This window comes from Nicotiana tomentosiformis, chromosome 11, assembly GCF_000390325.3.
Source record: "Nicotiana tomentosiformis chromosome 11, ASM39032v3, whole genome shotgun sequence".
In the NCBI taxonomy this organism is placed as follows: Eukaryota; Viridiplantae; Streptophyta; class Magnoliopsida; order Solanales; family Solanaceae; genus Nicotiana; species Nicotiana tomentosiformis.
In genome coordinates, this window is record NC_090822.1 from 9923297 (window position 1) to 9941675 (window position 18379).

Sequence of the window (18379 nt, forward strand, 5' to 3'; positions counted from 1 at the left end):
TTAAAAATATATCCACAGTTTATAATGTATTTAAAGATTAATCAATTTCGCTCAAATTTCAGGACACGACGTCCTGGAGTTTAAACCTCAAAATTCAAATTTCAGGACATCGTGTCCTAATGTTCGAAAATTGTGTCATAGAGTTCGAATCTTATGTCCTAAACTTTAAATTAGTGGTTCAGAAATTCAGGACACTAAGTACTGAATTTCTAAATTCAAGATACTTAATCCTAAAGTTTGGGTGAATTGGCTAATCTTTAAATATATTATAAACTATGGATATATTTTAAATAGCGGATTTAAAAGTGACTATTGCAGCACTTCGCCCTCTGGATTAACGTCACGAAGGCCCATTGAAAGAGGTGATGTTCCATATCAAGATTTTTTTAATTAGAGAACTCAAACCCGAAATATCTAATTAAAGTCGGAGGTATATGACCCAACACAATCCTTCATGTTAATCAATTTATCTTGATGCACTATATTAGTGGTGTTGCCACTTTAGTACCAAAAGTTTAGCATATGGCACCAAAGTATGTCCCACACTTCAAAAATAAAATTAAAAAAAATCCAGGCAAACAGATTTGTTTCATTCCCATTCACCCCGTCACATCAATTTATACCAAAAAGCTTAATTAGCAAAAGGCAATAACAAATGATATTTGATTACTAGCTTTTATTCGGTTCTAACTTATGTGGCACAATTCGGATATCAAGATTTTTTTTTAAATTTTTATCACAAATTCGAATATAAAACCTTTGAAAATTTCGAATTAAAATTTATATAAAACTACTAAAATCATTAATAATTCAAAATGTTATGAAAAATTTATAGTAAAAAAAATTGACTCTAAAAGTTTAAATTGCATTAGATAAATTAGGACAGAAGAAATAGTGAACATCAATCATTTTGGAAGATTGATAATATTGTTTCATGGTCACAAAGTATACCTAAAATTAGGTAGGAACCATAGTTCCAGTACTAAATGAATATAAAAATGGAAGCTTTAAACACGAATTCGAATTAATAGATCTCAAAACGAATACTAACGCACGATTAAAAAAAAAAAAAAAACAGAAAATAGAGACTTCGAATATGGATAAACTTAAAAAGATTATTTCCCATTTTATGACAAACTTCCAATTTCCAATATGATATATATATCTGAAATAGGAGATAAAATTTTTCTTTCCCAAAGTCTACGTTTGCCTTTAGTTCTAAATTTGTCCTAAATGTATTCACGACGTACACGTTTTAAATAAAATCTGACGTGTCCACTGTCGATTTCAGATTTCTTCCTGTTTATTCGCTAGCCGATCTCTCAGCTTCTAAGCTTCTCTTCCTTTCCCCCACTTTTCTTCTTCAACAATTTTCATTTCAAATACACACAAGGAGAGAGATTCACAAAAATATACATACGCACACATATACGTACATATATATATATATATATATATATACGCACATATATTGTATATATATAAATTATACATATATAGATAGGTTTTTTGGAATTGAAAAATAAGCGGCAATGGCACTGCTAAGGAAATTGTTTTATAGGAAGCCGCCTGATGGACTATTGGAGATCTGCGAGAGAGTTTACGGTACGTTCTTATTTTTTTTTATTTTTTATGTTTTTGTTTTTTTGCTGGAGCTGTGTTGTTTTAATTAATGTGTGTTCTGGGAAATTCTGTAAATTTTGTGGCTTTGTTGAGATCGAGCTGGAATGTGTATAAAATTTACCAGTTTTTGAGTTTTTTGGTTCATAATTAAATTTGTGAAATATGTAATTATAATGCGGAAATGGAAACATATAGAACAGGATATTTATTGTTATTGCAATTGAGTAATTAGGTATTTAGGCGTTTAATACAATTAAGACTAGACTGCAGTTTGGAATTGATTAAGAATATTTATACAGTGTGGTAATAATTAATTTGAAGTAATGCAACACGTAGGGGGGCGAGTTCACTATCCACCGAATTTCCAGCCGCGCTTCAGCTGAAAAGGAGCTTTATTGTTATCGAAATTGCGGGAATAAGGTATTTTGGTCTTTAATACAGTTAAGACTAGATCAGTAGATTAACTATTTGTAGCTTGATTAAGAATGTTTCTAATGTATGCGACTAAGTTAATTTGAAGTACTGCAATACGTAGAGGGGTGGGTTCATTATCCACCGAGTTTTGAACCGTGTGCCAGCTGAAAAGGAGCTTTGTTGTTATTGAAATTGCGGAATAAGGTATTTTGGCCTTTAATACAATTAAGACTAGACTTTAGCTAGAGGCGGACCTAGTGCATTAGGTATGGGTATCCACTAAATAATTATTAAGAACAGATTCCGAACTTAGTAAATCAAGTGGGTTGTGGTAGAATTTCGAAGTCAAACCATAAAGTTCAAATCCTAGAACCGCCTCTGGCTCTTTTTTTTTTTTTTTGATTGATTAAGAATATTTCTAGTGTATGTTACTAGTTTAATTTGAATCACTGCAATACGGGAATGTTAAGTTGGAGTGGACGAGGTGAGTTATAGCACAATGCAAGTTTTCTTGCAATGAAGAAACTGTCTAAGATTTTAATTCAACTAAGCTGAAGGGCCAACTCAATGCCCTTTGTACTCTTGGGACTAGGAAAGTGATGTAATTATGTTAATGTTGTGATGACGATATCGAGTGCTGTCAATTTGACAATATTTGGCATGCTATCTGAGCTGAGTTGAAGCATAAGCAGCTTAACTGGCAGAGGAATCAGCTCAACTCTTTCGTCCAACATACTCAAGTATTATATAGGGATCTCATTGAGACATCGGAAAAATAAGAGGGAGAAAAATGTGTTAAGACAATCCAAAGCCTGCTTGTGGTTTGTTAGTATAATTAATGAAATATCTGATGTTACTTATAAAAAAAAAATGGAATTTCTAATGTTATGCTACTAACTCAGGATAGTGCTTTTGCAAAGTATGGACATTTAGTTCGAAGGGTGGTGGTGCTGGACAAGTAATGCATAAAAATAAGTACATGAGAAGCTGTCAGGAAACAACTTGGCAATCTTCCTTATAGTGTTTCAAACAGTACTGCGACAACAGAAACCAAATTTTTTTCTAAAAAAAGGAGAAAAACGGAACACTAATATGGCAAGAGAAAATGTGTTTATGTTTAGAGCTTGATATAATGTAGGAGGCCGACATTATTACAGCTGACTCATATCATATCTGTTTTATCAGCATAAAAGTAAAATCTTTGAGACTTTAAAATGGTAGTGCCTGTTGTATATCAGTTTCGCTAATAATTGCTTCTACTTTATATGCAGTGTTTGATTGCTGTTTCACCACTGATGTTTGGGAGGAAGAAAATTACAAAGGCTATGTAGGAGGTGTGATTAGTCAACTTCGGGATCATTACCCTGACGTTTCAATATTGGTTTTTAATTTTCGTGAAGGGGAATCACAGAGCCCAATGGCAAATATTCTGTCTGAGTATGATCTGACAATAATGGACTACCCTCGGCACTATGAGGGTTGTCCCTTGCTTTCAATGGAGGTGATACACCATTTTCTAAGATCCAGTGAAAGTTGGCTCTCACTTGGGCAGCAAAACGTGCTTTTAATGCATTGTGAACGGGGTGGTTGGCCAGTTTTGGCATTTATGTTGGCTGCATTATTGATATACAGGAAACATTACACTGGAGAGCAGAAGACTTTAGACATGATTTATAAGCAGGCTCCTCGTGAGCTTTTGTACTTGCTGCAGCCACTGAATCCAATTCCTTCTCAGCTAAGATACCTACAGTATGTAGCGAGGAGGAATGTGAACATGCAGTGGCCTCCATTGGATAGAGCACTCACTTTGGATTGCATCATTATTAGGGCGATACCTAATTTTGATGGCGAGGGTGGTTGCCGGCCTATATTTCGTATCTATGGACAGGATCCATTTCTAGTTTCTGATCGATCGCCAAAAATTTTGTTCTCAACTCCAAAGAAAAATAAAGTTGTCCGTCACTACAAGCAGGTAATATAGTTTATCCTATACTAAAAACATATGTTACTCACTAAGGGTTTCTGCTAACTTTGAGGAAGGGTATCTTTATTCTGTTTTGTTGATTAAACATGCTTGTTTCTAGGAATATAGACCTTGTCAACTTCATCTAAAGTTGAAAAAAACACGTGTAAATAATATGAAAATGAAGCAAGGAACATATGGGGAACTTATCTCTGATATTACAACTTATGGTCTATCAATGAGATCAATATGTTTGATTTGGAGCGGATCAGCTATCTAATATTTGTTTTTCCACAGCTTCACATCTTCCCGGAGGAGCAATTCTTCTTACGGTTTTTCCTGAGATGTTTGATTTATAGAGAATTGGACTATTTAACAAGTTGTTCTAATGAGGCTTCTGACATTTTGTTCGACCTGCATTCTTCTTATGGTTTTGCTCAAGTAGAATCCAGTTGAATTAGGTTGTACTTGGCCATGTTTATATGCACATGCTCGAAAATGCATGTACAACTTATATCTGGGCTTTCTCCCTCTCCCCCTCTTTCCCATTCTTGTTGTGCGTAACTTCTTACTTAGGACACAGCTGACTATCAATCTGACATCTTTATAATGTCATTTCAGGCAGAATGTGAATTAGTTAAGATTGATATCAATTGCCATATTCAAGGAGATGTTGTATTGGAATGTATTTGCTTGCACGATGACCTGGAGCGGGAACAGATGATGTTTAGGACCATGTTTAATACAGCTTTTGTTAGGTCAAACATCTTGATACTTAATCGTGATGAACTTGATACTTTATGGGATGCTAAAGATCAATTTCCAAAAGACTTCAGAGCAGAGGTATCATTGTTCGTATAAAATGCATGTTTTTGTTTTGTTGATACTCTCCAGCTAGAAGCATATTGTAATTTTATGAAAGTTGTGCTCTGGATGTAGATTCTTTTCTCAGAGATGGACACTGCTGCTTCTGTTCTTCCTGCAGATTTGTCCTGTTTTGAGGAGAAGGATGGCCTACCAGTGGAGGCATTTGCCAAAGTTCAGGAGATCTTTAACAGTGTAGATTGGGTAAGTCCGAAGGGAGCTGCTGCTCGTAATGTTATCCAACAAATAACCACATCAGGTCTGATCCAGGAAAAGTTGGAATCTACTCCTCCACAGTCTGTAGACACTGGCATGCTCGTCGATCAAGCAACTTTGGAGAAGCCTGGAGAGAGGAAGGGACCTGCACCACCGGACAATACTGCTAAGGGCTCGTCACCATTTATGTTGGAGCAGCAGTCGGTGTCATCCATCAAATTATCCTCCAAAGTACACCAAAGTGACCAACAGAAAGATGAATCTCAATTTATTGGGACCAAAAGTGAGATGAAGGTGTCAAAATTGCAGCCATCAATCCCTCTTTTAAAACCTTCTCCTCCTGACCTTAGTACAGAATCTAGTGCTTCTTCTGTGTCATCACAACCATCTCCACGTGTTCTGCCAACGTCAGAACGTCCTCCACTTATAAAAGAGTTGGATCCTCATATACCAGAATGTGGTAAGCTGAATACCTTTCCTACCCTACCTGAAACCAAGACTCCGCCGTTTAAGACCAGTATTCCAACTCCACCTCCATCCTCACCCTTACCTGGAAAGGATCAGGGTGTTAGTACTGGACTATCTCTATCTCCACTTACTCCTCCCGTGAAAGATAAAATAGTCACTGCCACTGTACCTTTTGCCCAGGCTACTCCACCCAGAACCCAAGGCCCTCTAATTGAATCCTCCAAGGATGAAAGACCTACTATGTCTCAACCTGATACATCTCTACTTCCTCTAACAGCGCAGCAGCCAGCTGATGAAGCTGCTAAAAGGGAATCTGCTCCACCTCCTCATTGTACTGGATTATCTCTATCTCCTCCATCAGTGGCACCAGCACCGCACACTCCTCCCGTGAAGGATAAATTAGTCACAGGAATTGTACCTTCTGCATCCCAAGCTACTCCACCCAGAGGTCCTCCAATTGTATCATTGAAGGATGACAGACCTACTATGCCTCAACCTGATACATCTCTACTTCCTGTAACAACACAGCGGCCAGCTGATGAAGCTGCTAAAAGGGAACCTATTCCACCTCCTCATCCTTCTGGAAGTTGTCCTCCATCCCTAGCTCCTTCTCCTAGTTCCTCTTCTCCATCAGCTGCCGTTCCCTTTGTCAAACCTGTAGAACAAACAGTCATCCATAGGAGTAAAGTTTCACAGCCGCCACCACCACCGCCACCTCTACAACATTCAACCCCTCTATTGAATGATAATGTTGCTTCTGTTGGTGGATCACCTCTACCACCTGCTCCTCCTACCCCACCTTTGAAGGAACATTCAGCTTTCAGAGGTGTTCCATCACCTCCACCACCGCCTTCTCCTCGAGATCCATGCCCGTTACTTGTCACCCCAGTATTGAACAAGAATTCTGCCTGTACCAGTGGGCTGCTTGAACTAGTTCCAACTTTGAAGGAAAGTTTAGCTTTTAGAGATAAGCCACTACCACCTCCACCTCCACCTCCACCTACAACTCCATGCCAATTGACTACAACCCCAATATTAAACGCAAATTCTGGCTCTATTACTGGACCGCCTCCGCCTCCACCTCCACCTACGCCACCTTTGAAGGAAAAAGTAGTTTTCAGTGGTGGAGTGCCACCACCCCCATGCCAGTTGACTACAACCCCAATATTGAACGCAAATTCTGCCTCTATTGGTGGATCGCCTCAACCTCCACCTCCACCCACTCCACCTTTGAAGGAAAAAGTTGTTTCCCAAAGTGGAGTACGACCACCTCCCCCTCCACCTCTTCCTGGGCAACCTATGAAGGAGAGCTCCTCGTTTAGTGGTGGACCCTCTCCACCACCACCCCCTCCGTTGCCTGCTGCAGCTTCTAAGCCTGCGAATATATCTGCAGTGCCTCCTCCTCCTCCTCCTCCTGCATTGGGTTCTCCACAGAATGTTCCTTCCGCTCCCCCTCCTCCAGTCCCTTCTCTTAAGGCAGATCTAAAACCAGGTTCTGGTCTGACACAGTCAGCATCAAAAGGTAGTAATCTCCCTTCTTCTCCATCTCCGCCCCCACCTTCTGCTCCTCCGCCTGGACTAAAGGGCCGAGGACCATTATCTCGTACCATGAATTCAAGAAGCCAGTCATCGAAGAAACTGAAGCCATTACATTGGTTAAAGATATCTAGAGCAGTCTCAGGAAGCTTGTGGGCGGAGGCTCAAAAATGTAGTGATGCTCCCAAGTAGGTGCTAACTCTGAGTGTGAAAGTAGCCATCAGTCAATCATTTTTGTGTTTTTAGATTCTTTCAGATACAACGTCTCATGTCATTCGATTTCTGTTTGATAGGGCACCAGAGATTGATATATCAGAGCTTGAATCTCTGTTTTCAGCTGCAGTTCCAACTTCAGGACAAGGTGGTTCAGGAGGGAAAAGGAATTCGAGGACCTCAATGGGGCAGAAGCCAGAGAAAGTGCAGCTGGTAATCATTTATTTCTGCATGCAATCTGAGGTTCCTTAGAAATATACCCGCAAAGTTTCCCTGAATTCATTTTATGTCGCTGAAGTCATTTGCACTGTTCCTGGTGTTCCATTGTTTGACATAATTCTCAAAGTCTTAAATAATACGAACAGTCTGATTCTAATATATGCACTTTCTGATCATGGTCTTGTACTTCGTTATTTTCCTTTAGTGCATCTCGTTCCCAATCCTCTTTCTTGACACTATTCTGTTCTTTCAAGTGGTTCTTTTTTAGTTCAGCTAGTTTTCAGCTTAAGAAAATTTGTTTCTGGAAGGGTTTCTGGTATGAAATGCTGGCTGAAATCCGGTGGAGTTTCATTCCTAAGAACCTAAGTTTGTAAAAGGAGGAGCACAATGCTGACGTGTTGTTGTGACGTCTCCTATCACTAGGCATGCTTGCTCCCAATGATCCTTATTTCCTAATGTGACATCACTGATATATATAATATTTATATAGGGCCCCCAGGGCCTAGCACAAGTGGCAAAGGGTGGTGGATTTGTGTCTTAGGTCACAGGTTCAAGCCCCCACACCATGCAAAGCAAAGCCTGGTATTTAAGTGGAGAAGGGTAGACGGGCGGGCCCATTATCCACCAAGTTTCGAAGGCTGCGGTTGGTCCAAAGGATCGGCCCCAGACGGATTTCTCGGTCATCAAAAAAATAAATAAATATTTATATAGGAGTGTGATACTGGTAACTTAAAATCATACTTAAATTTTCCATACTATCATAAATATTAGTTCCACAATGAACCATGGTTGGATTGTCAAGAATGCCAAATCTGAAAGCTGTTAGATGTTTATGTGATGTGCATGTTGTTATTCATTTAGAACTGTGCCTAAAATTATTGAATTAACACAAAATTAAAGACACTAGGAATAGTAGCTGCATTAGGATGCCAAACCTTATGGCAGTTAGGCCCTTTCTTTAAAAGAAAATTATTGGAAAAGAGGAACTCCCTAAATCATCATACTGAGGCAGCCCTGTTATTGGATTATAACTCTATGATTTTTATTCACATTGTTCGAATCAAGGGTCAATATTTCATATTCATAATGGAGGCCGCTTGTTCGTTAGATATCGATTGTGTAATTTTATCAAATTATTTAAATCAAGGGTCAGTAAAATATATGCTATTGTTGCATCCAAGGGTGTGGCTTAGTGGTCAACGAAGTGGGAGGTGAACTATCTCAGGTTCAAATCCCAGCGGATGCAAAAAACAGTAGGTGATTTCTTTCTATCTGTTAAGCCTCGGTGGATAGAGTTAACCGATACCTGTACTGGTGCGCAAGCTGGCCCGGAGACCACCATCATTTAAAAAGAAAGCTATTGCTTTTAACAAATATTTACATTGTATCTGTACCTTAAAAAACCTAGTTAATAAATTCCTTTTCTTATGCCAGTAGATTGGGATCTTTTACAGTTATATATCCATGCTAGTTGGACAAACAATATCTTTTAATTCTGCTTCCCAAGTCTGTTTTCCACAAATTATCTAAGTTTTCTTCTTAGTCAAGGATTCAGTGAAAATCCTTCTTTTCACGAGTAACATCTCATATAACCCATCCGCACCTGTTACTCGTATAGCTTTGTGGAAGCCACTGCCTTTTCTCGCTTCACATATAGCTGTGGAGGAAAGATGGAACTGTGTCATTATTTCAGCTCTTCCAAGTTTTAAGAGAGATTTTACCTGAATTCTATTTTGGCAGGTTGATCATAGACGAGCTTATAATTGTGAAATCATGCTTTCTAAGGTGAAAATACCACTGCATGACATGCTGGTAAGCTGTACTCATATACAAGTGGCTTTCTCTTTGAATAATCTGGTTATTCTAGAATATAATCTCTGACCTATAGCTGGTTGTACCAAATGTTCAACTTCATCTCTGCCATATTATCTTGAGTACTTATTTATCCACCTCTTTATACCTGCAATAGGGTGGCACTATTATCACAATGATTCACTTGATATTTCAAATTCTAAAATTTAAAGCACGTTACTTGTCCCATGATTTTATAGCTGCATGGACTCTCCAAAATAGATGCCGCATCCGTGTCGGATCCTCCAAAAATACACTATTTTTTGAAGGATCCGACACGCACCCATCGATATTTTCGGAGAGTCCGAGCAACATAGGCTGCCAGTGTTTGATTGATTTTTGTGCTCCTAATAAGAAATTACGGTAAATCTTTTCCCATTGTTCCAAGATCTTTTCATCTTTATAATTTCACTCCCTTCCTATTTCCTCCATTATTGTGTTAAACTACCTCTCAGAAATAGGATTGACAATCACATTGTGGACCTTATTGGTGATTTTCTCGCGAGATGTTCAATTTCTGAATAAACCTCTGTAATAACAATATTCACGCTTAAATGGGGGCTTACAATTGATTTGGACTCTCTACTGCTTATTGTATTGGTTAAAAACTCACGCTTTTTACTATCCTAAGACCACACTTTATTGTATATAACCAATGTTCCCTGCTGAGTTAAATATAATCTGATATTTAAAGAAAGCAAAACTATTCTAGTGTCACCTATCCGAAAATAAAAGGTATTTGTACTTCCAAGTGTTGAATCTTGTAATCACAAATTCTGGTCCTGTTTGTGCACCTTTTGCATGTCAGATGCTTTTCTGACTTTTAACCTCCTCCACCCGTCTTCCTGTTATCTTTCTTTGTGATGTTCCCTGGACCATATACTCATGCATATATTATACTGAAACGTGATTATTTCCATGAATGTTGTACACTCATATTTTTATATTTATACACTCTCTCACTCACTCACTCTCTTTCTCTCACACACACACACAAATGTCAATGTGTGTGTGTAATGTTTTGTTAAAAGTTGAATTATCCTTCTAATTGGTAGCTACCACTTTTAATAATTTCAACAGAGCTCAGTGCTTGCACTGGAAGATTCAGCATTAGATGTGGATCAGGTGGAGAATCTGATTAAGTTTTGCCCGACTAAGGAGGAGATGGAAACTCTGAAGGTGAAAGATCTGTTTGAGAAAAAAAAGGGGGAACCTTATAACTCACTGTATATAGGACAATTGTTAACAACCTTGTTCTGTTGAACATTTCTGTTTCAGGGTTATAAAGGAGAGAAGGAGAAGTTGGGTCGATGCGAACAGGTCTGTCCATTGTGAATTAACGTTATTTTGGTTTACTGCCCCATTTTCTCCTGCATGGAGTTGATTGGCCCATTTATGTAATGACATCTAATTCTAAGACCTATTCGTTGTCACAGTTCATGTTAGAGTTGATGCAAGTACCACGAATAGAGTCCAAGCTGCGAGTTTTTTCGTTTAAGATTCAGTTTGAATCTCAGGTGAGAAGATGGCACATCTGCTGCCTCCTTGCTGCACTGGTAAAGGTTCGCTCGCTGACGGCGTATTTGTTCTGCTTTAATTTCAGGTTTCTGAGCTAAGGAAGAGTCTGAATATTGTGAATTCGGCAGCTGATCAGGCACATTTTCTTTTGTTTATTCTTTTTCTAACTATTGATGTTTTACCCCTTTTAGAAAAGACTATGGATTGCTTTCTTGACACTGTCCTTGATTTCATCTTTCCTTTGATGTTGTAATCAGATCAAAGGTTCATCAAAATTGAAAAGGATTATGCAGACAATTCTCTCTCTCGGGAATGCTTTGAACCAGGGAACCGCCAGAGGTTGGGTTAACAATCTCTTTCCGTTCAAGCATTTATCTTGCTATTGATTTCTTCACTGTTACCTCTTTTTTTCTCTGTTGGAGTGAGTTGAAGAGTTCAACCCCCCCCCCCCCCCCCCAAACAACACACACAAAAAAACCAAAGGAAAGAAAGAATGGCCTATTTGGTAAGTGACAAAAGAAATTACACAATCTATGGGGGTATGGAATTGAGAAATTAAAGTGCACCATAGCAAATAATCAGGTCCAGCTATCTATAGAGGATTAGCTGATTTTGTTCCTGTTAACAACCATCTAACCTGCTTTTATCAAACCGCTGTAGGGTGGAAATCACTGCCCGCATGTCTGTTATTTGACTAGGTTTAATTCTTTTGGGGATTTACAGAGTTACAGCAAAGATTATATCTGTGAACTCCCAACTATTTATGAACATTTTGGAAATCTGTTCCCACTAAGATATTTCCAAGTCGAGAACAACTTCAGCAGTAGAATCTAAACTCTAGATAAAGAAAACTTGTCAAATAAATAAACTGGGTATCTCTCAAAGCTTTTATTGCGAGATGATAGATCTCCGCAATTGTCATCTTCATTGGCTTTTCTGGTTTTGAAATTATTGAACAATTCCCTGCTTCATTGTGATAATGCAGTTCTCACAAATTAGTTTCTTCTTTGAGCAATTTGTTTTTTCATCTAATGGTCTCTTGATGCTTTTGTGTAGGGTCTGCTGTTGGGTTCAGATTGGATAGCCTCCTTAAACTAACAGAGACACGTGCACGGAACAATAAGATGACTCTCATGCATTATCTTTGCAAGGTATGGTCTTTGCTTGGTAGTCTTCTTGATGAGCTTGGCAGATATGATGGTTTTCCGTGGCCGGCCATTAATGCTCTTTAGTTTAGTGGAATGCTGTCCAACTTGTGAGGGAAAAATAACAAGTAACCAATCATCCATTTCTGAAATAAATCATTGCTATTTGAGTCATAATATTTCTTAAAGGGAATGCTAACATAGAAATCTGTGATGCTTGTACAGTGATTAGTAGAATGCACATTAAGCTAAACCCAGTTTTCAAGGATTTTTGCTCTTTAGGCAGGAATCATCTTTACTGAGCATGAGTTAAAATCTCTCTTTTCCGTGGCCTAAATTTACCCAGTCAGATCAGCTGATTGCACCTTCTGTAATCAGGTCCTTTTCAATTGTATCCTAGGGATTGTCTGTGACTTTCTTTTGTATCGTAATTTATCTAGCTAAAAGTGTCTATATCCGAAGTTAGTAAAAACAAACTATAAATTCAACGCTAACTGGTCAGGTTGAGAAAAAGGAATTAGTGTCTGAAGTGTGTTGGAGCCCAATTCTTTTCAAATCAGGGATTATCTCTTTAACCGGATTTTTTTGCATTTGTCACTTGATTATATTAAGCTTAACTGAAATGCAGAATAGAGGTCTTATTTGAAAAAAAGAAGAAGCAACGACTAGATGCACAGACATGAATCAGCCGTCACCACATGCATTCAATCACAAAACTCGATCTTTTCGTGTTGCTATCAGCTTCCTCACATTTGTCAAATCAATTTTTAGAATTATCTCCATCCTCAAAAATTGCATGCCGCATGGTACTTTCAGATTTCTTCTCCTATTGATGTTAAATTCTCCTCTAGCACTGAGACTCTGACCAGTATGAACCTTTTCCTTATAAATTGCTAATGGTAGCTATTGTCTTGTTATTCACTTTTTTCATGTCATTGTGCTGGTATTAAACTATTTATAATTTTTGCAAAATGCCTTTGATTTGGACTTCTCCTTATGCTAGCAACCAGCATATTTTACAAGATGCTTAACGAAATTCTCTGCCAGGTACTTGCTGACAAATTGCCTGAACTGCTAGATTTTTCTAATGATCTGTCTAGCTTGGAACCTGCAGCAAAGGTATGGTTATTTGGACCCAGTTACAAATTCACTGTAGAAATATGACCGGCAGCTGTCTGATTAAAAAGGTTTCTGCAGATACAACTGAAATTCCTTGCAGAGGAAATGCAAGCTATTAGCAAAGGACTGGAGAAAGTTGTACAAGAACTGTCCATGTCTGAAAATGACGGAATTGTGTCTGAGAATTTTCGTAAGGTAATCTATGACTACTGTGGTCTAAATAATGCTGATTTCTACACACCATCAGATTCTTTGATCTCTTCTCGTTTCTGCGCGATTCTACCCACTCAGCCAAGAGGAGAAACAGAAAATAGGATAAGAATTGGTGAGACATATGCTGGAGGTTAAAATGACTTAGTATTCCTGGTAGTGGCATAGCCAGGAATCTTTCTAAGGGTGTTCAGTCTTTAAAGAAATTAATTTTTTTTTTATGAGTGGGTGCACCAAAAATTTTATATCAAACTAAGTAACATTTAACTAATAAATCATAAAATACTTATAATAAAACTATAATTTTATAAATTAAACCTAATCTAAAAAAGCCAATTAAAAAAATTCTAGTAAGCATAAAACCAAAGGAATGAGAGAGTTAAGAGGGTTTGTAGCCTTAAGATTTGTTTAATAAGAAACTTATAATAAAAAACTACAAGATTGGTTGCTTGTTTTTACAAAAATTTCAAGCTTTATTTAAGAGGTATCTATTAGAAAAAAATAGATTAAAAAAGCAGAGTCAATTAGACCAAACACTGTGGTCTTTATTTAGTTTTGGATAACAAAAGGGCAGATAAAAATATTAGCACAGGGATTTGAACTCATGAACTCCTCCTCACTTTGAACACCCTCGACCATTGGGCGGCCTCTTGCACATATATTAAGGGTATTCAAAATATAATATATGATCATATAAAGTGATATTCGTCCTATATACGCAACACAATTTTTTGGCGAAGGGTTTTCAGTTGACCACCCTTGATACAAGATAACTACGCCACTGATTCCTGCCTTCCTGGTAGAAAATGGCGACTCCTTAGAAAACAAGCTTATTCAAGCTCTTTTCCTGCAAAGATGTGCCGCTTCAACCTCTGGACGAGTCATTCACTCAAAATGACCCTCCATGCAGCGTGTCCTTCTCTTAATTTTTCTGTCATCAAATACTTATTGAACACAGAACAAAATTAATTTTCACTGTCATAGGTCTCAATGCTTTGAGACAAAAGCAGGAAGCTTCAACCCCCCCCCCCCCCAAAAAAAAAGTAAAGGAATACGAAACCAGTGCAAAGAAAATGCTTGTACTAAAGAAAATAGCCAAACATGCTGTATGTTCCACTCCAGAAGCAGTGCCAACTGGTCTGTTCTTTCCTTGATTCTCCTCTCTCCAGTGCGTTCTTACCAGTCTTCGTTCCTGCTAGCTACTCATTGCATCACTAAAGATAAAAAATGAAAATAAATAAGCGTGATGTTGGCATCGGCGGTGTTGCTCCTAAGTAGTTATTGTTGTAGGGTATTGGCGCAATTCAAATAGATGAATCCTCCTTGATTGCACTATATACAATTCAGAACTGAAAATATTCTTCTAGGATGAAAGCTCTATTTCACTTTTATTCATTCAAATAGAAAATATGCATTAAGTGGTTCTCCAAGTGATGACAAGTGGGATAAAAATGGGTTTGGTCCCTAAAGAGAGGGATTTGCAGGACAGCTGCTTTTTGCATCACTTGGTTAATATCAGTAGAGAGTGAATTGTCTGACTTTGCAATGTATGAAAATGACTTTGCAATGTATGAAAAATCTATTTGCTGAATGCAAGAGTTCTCTTTTGTGTTATTTATCTTTTGGTGTGAAGAGGAATTACTTGAGAGCATAAAACAGTTTGTATTTTGCGGTATTCAATATATGCAACAGTTATCAGCCAGAACTTCACAATATTGCTGGATTTGTAAGGGCTTACACACTATCCCACTTGTGGGATATACTGGGTATGTCGTTGTTGGACCTTTGGGATGTCGTTTCCCCCCTCCCCATTTAGTTTTTGATTTTGTGGGAAGCTAATGAATTAGAGTAATGGAATTCATCTGGCAAATTACGTAGGAAAATTTTATTCCAACATATTGTCAAGAGTTCGGAAGTGAGTTTTAAGTTGCAATCTTCTGGGAGCTAAGTCTAGTTGCAGTATTCAAACTCTCGGTAGAAACTAGAAACCACCATAGCTACTATATACTTGTGCGGTATTCAATCTGAGTCTGTTTCACCTCTCGAAGAGGTTTACATGTTAAAAAGGAAAGGGAAAAAATCACGTTTTGACACTGACCTTCTTTGCTCTCTACTCCTCTTTCGTCCCAGCTCCTCCCTTTTCTCAATCTTTTGCTTAAGTTAAGACCTGACACAGCCAGCCATTTACTTTTGCTCCCATAAGGCGCAGTGCTAGACCTGTATCATTGCTAGCATGGTGTATTTCAAGGGAGTCTTCTGATGGTGAATGGGTATGATGTGGAAAGCCCTAATTGACTTGGAACTTCGATTCCAGGTCATTGATGTCACAGGCATAGTTTAGGTTCTTTTCCTCATTGGTCCAAGATAATTGCGTGTCTTGAGATGAAAATATGGAAGTTCTTTCTTTAACTTTATTGCATGTCATGTATAAGCATTGTAACTTGATCATCCGTTTTCATCTTTCTTGGTAAAGACGAGGAGAAAAGTAGTCACGCATCCTTGCCATGGGGATGGGTATCCTCTTATTAACTTTTCTTATTCCTTTTATTTTCACTAGGATAGCCAAGGGAAATAAAAAAGAAATCTTGAAACATTTTATTTGTACATGTTCTGGCGGGAGAACTATAGAAATCAGAAAATAGATGATGAATATTCTCATTGATTAGTATAATTGCCCATTTGCCAGGCTTTGAAGGAGTTCCTTTGTCATGCTGAAGGTGAAGTGAGGTCCCTGGCTCAGCTTTATTCCGGCGTGGTAGGTGTTATTTGTAAGAGAAACATTTCTGGTCTTTTGGTGTCTATTCCAACATTGAGATGTTCTTAATGGCGTGATTTCTCTCCGTACCCAACAGGGTAGAAATGTTGATTCATTGATTCTTTACTTTGGAGAAGACCCAGCTCGTTGCCCATTTGAACAAGGTAGCGTTTTATCAGTCATCCTCCTTATGTTAAGAAAAGTTGAATGCAATAAAGATGTTGATTAAGTGGTCATTTGTTAATTGTCTCTAATTCTCATTTGTCGACAACAATTTCTCCTTAATACAAACCTGTTTTAAGGAAAAAAATTGATTTGTCTTACTGATAGACAGCTCGGTTGATTAAATGACGTGTCCACTTCCTAGCTTTAATCTGTTTTCTCTGTGCTTCAGATTTCTGCACCATTATCACAGCTATCTGATGCTTTTCTTCACTGCCTTTGTGGTGTTGTTCGTTTGTAGAACTTCAATTTTTTTGAATTATACTCTTCTACAGTGATAGATACAACAGACTAGGCAAAGTGTGTCCTATTATCATGTGAGCTTAACTCCATTTATTTTTTCCCCTAGTTATCTCAACGTTACTAAACTTCCGAAGGATGTTCAATCAAGCCCTAGAGGAAAATCGCAAGCAGATTGAGTTTGAGAGAAAGAAAGCAGAGAAGGAAGCATTGGAGAGACAGAAGACGAGTCATTCAGAGAAAACTTGACCCATTCTGCATAGTCTGAAATAATGTACTCTTCTATGAAAGCATCATCATGGCAAAGCTTGGCCGAGATTGAAGATCCTGGGGAGCCAGAAATCAGTTATCTGACGGTATACAGACGATGTACATTTTCTGTGGAAAAACCGGAGATACGTTGGTGTAGGTTTGAATGCTTCTCACAGTGTTCCTCTTTTATTGTTGAGAGAGGTAATCCCCAGAACAGTATGCTCTTGCTGCTCCTTTTCTGTTTTTGACCCTTTCTAACTCCGGTTTTTCTGGTTTAATTCGTTTCAACTTTCTTGCAGAATCTCAGAACTTGCAGATGGAATTACTTTGGGGCGGTAGGCTAAATGTACATATTTACCTAGGAAAAGAATGTAGAAATTCTTGTAGAAGATGCCTTTTTTTTTGGGGGGGGGGGGGGGGGGGTTAACCTAGAAATTGTTGTTTATTTCATTTCTTTTCTTTTCTGTTTTCAGTTTCATTCTTTATTATCTGTATTTCATGCTGATGATCTTAGCTCAATCTTAGTTTTGTGGTCATCATCCTGTTCAAAATATAAATAGTTGTTCATGTTAAGTTCCTTGATAGCCATCTTATTTTTGTTAAGTCATATACTTTTTGACATTTTGTTTGTGTATACGCCTGTCTCTCCCTCGTGTATCATTCTGATGATTATGCTCTATTGAAATACAAGACTCGGATATTTCAAATTCTTTATTGTGCTCCTGCCTCGAGGATGAGATGTATCCGACTTTTGAAAGGGTATACGTTATATACATTAACAGCCTAAACAAATGAGCGTAATTGCTTATTAGTAGTTTGTAATTATATTCCAAGATTGCATGTTGATGACGATTTGAGTTTATGAATCAAACAGCTCTTATGTAATAGATTTTGGCTGTATCATGTTCATGTGCCATAGCAAATGTCTTTGTGGAATATTATGAAAGATATTCTTGGGAAGAAGGAAAGAAGAAGAGTTAGAGCATTTGGTAGTTTTTTGAAGAATGGATACACTAGTGGACAAGAGTGGGTTGCTCTAGTGATGAGCACCCTCCACTTTCAACTAATAGGTTGTGAGTTCGAGTCACTCCAAGAGCAAGGTGGGTAGTTCTTGGAGCGAGTGAGCCGATGGTGTATCGGAAACAAGCTTGGAGCTTGGTTGGAAATGATGTTAAGTACTAAATAATAAAAGGATTCCTATACTATATATGAAACTTTATTATCCCTAATCAAGTTTTAACTTAATTACATAGACATATACAATTTACCAATTATATACAAAATAGTATTAAATGAGTATCCTTTTATATTAGAAATTGAGCAGGGAATCTCCATTCCTACTCTCTCTCTCTCTCTCTCCGTTTCTCTCTCTTTCTCTCCTTTGATCTTTTCCCAATTTTCTTCCTTCGTTTTTCTCTGCTTTTCATCTTCTTTCTTTTTTCCAGGAAATTCATCGATGAATTTCAATTGTTACAATATAGAGTTTTAACATAGCAATTTCCTTTTCATGTTGCACAATTTGTGTTCGAATTGAAATTGTCAATCAATAAA

At 37.8% G+C, this 18379-nt stretch overlaps 1 protein-coding gene across 3 annotated transcripts; it reads left to right on the forward strand.

The window, feature by feature from the left end:
• The first annotated feature begins 1236 nt into the window (after positions 1-1236).
• Positions 1237-17431, forward strand: LOC104090665 (formin-like protein 18). Of its 3 annotated transcripts, XM_009595825.4 has the most exons (19): positions 1281-1605; positions 1960-2043; positions 3309-4009; positions 4622-4843; positions 4940-7272; positions 7378-7510; positions 9257-9328; positions 10448-10546; positions 10646-10687; positions 10804-10884; positions 10971-11021; positions 11143-11224; positions 11942-12036; positions 13078-13149; positions 13228-13344; positions 16046-16114; positions 16212-16278; positions 16686-17029; positions 17128-17431. In XM_009595825.4, exons 3-18 carry the CDS (start codon positions 3455-3457, stop codon positions 16823-16825), a joined length of 4230 nt encoding a protein of 1409 aa, XP_009594120.1. In that variant the 5' UTR covers positions 1281-1605; positions 1960-2043; positions 3309-3454; the 3' UTR covers positions 16826-17029; positions 17128-17431. The 3 variants fall into 3 exon arrangements, with proteins under 3 accessions (XP_018624466.1, XP_009594118.1, XP_009594120.1); XM_009595823.4 differs by lacking the exon at positions 1960-2043 and having other exon boundaries at positions 1280-1605; XM_018768950.3 differs by lacking the exons at positions 1960-2043; positions 7378-7510; positions 9257-9328; ... (10 more) ...; positions 16686-17029; positions 17128-17431 and having other exon boundaries at positions 1237-1605; positions 4986-5213.
• Positions 17432-18379: the final 948 nt, after the last annotated feature.

Bases quoted from the DNA above. Each gene is read 5' to 3' on its own strand.
- LOC104090665 (XM_009595823.4), top strand. From the start codon at position 1,533: ATGGCACTGCTAAGGAAATTGTTTTATAGGAAGCCGCCTGATGGACTA. The intron at 4,844-4,939 runs GTATCATTGTTC...CTCTGGATGTAG, and splicing joins CAAAAGACTTCAGAGCAGAG to ATTCTTTTCTCAGAGATGGA. The intron at 13,345-16,045 runs GTAATCTATGAC...CCCATTTGCCAG, and splicing joins TGTCTGAGAATTTTCGTAAG to GCTTTGAAGGAGTTCCTTTG.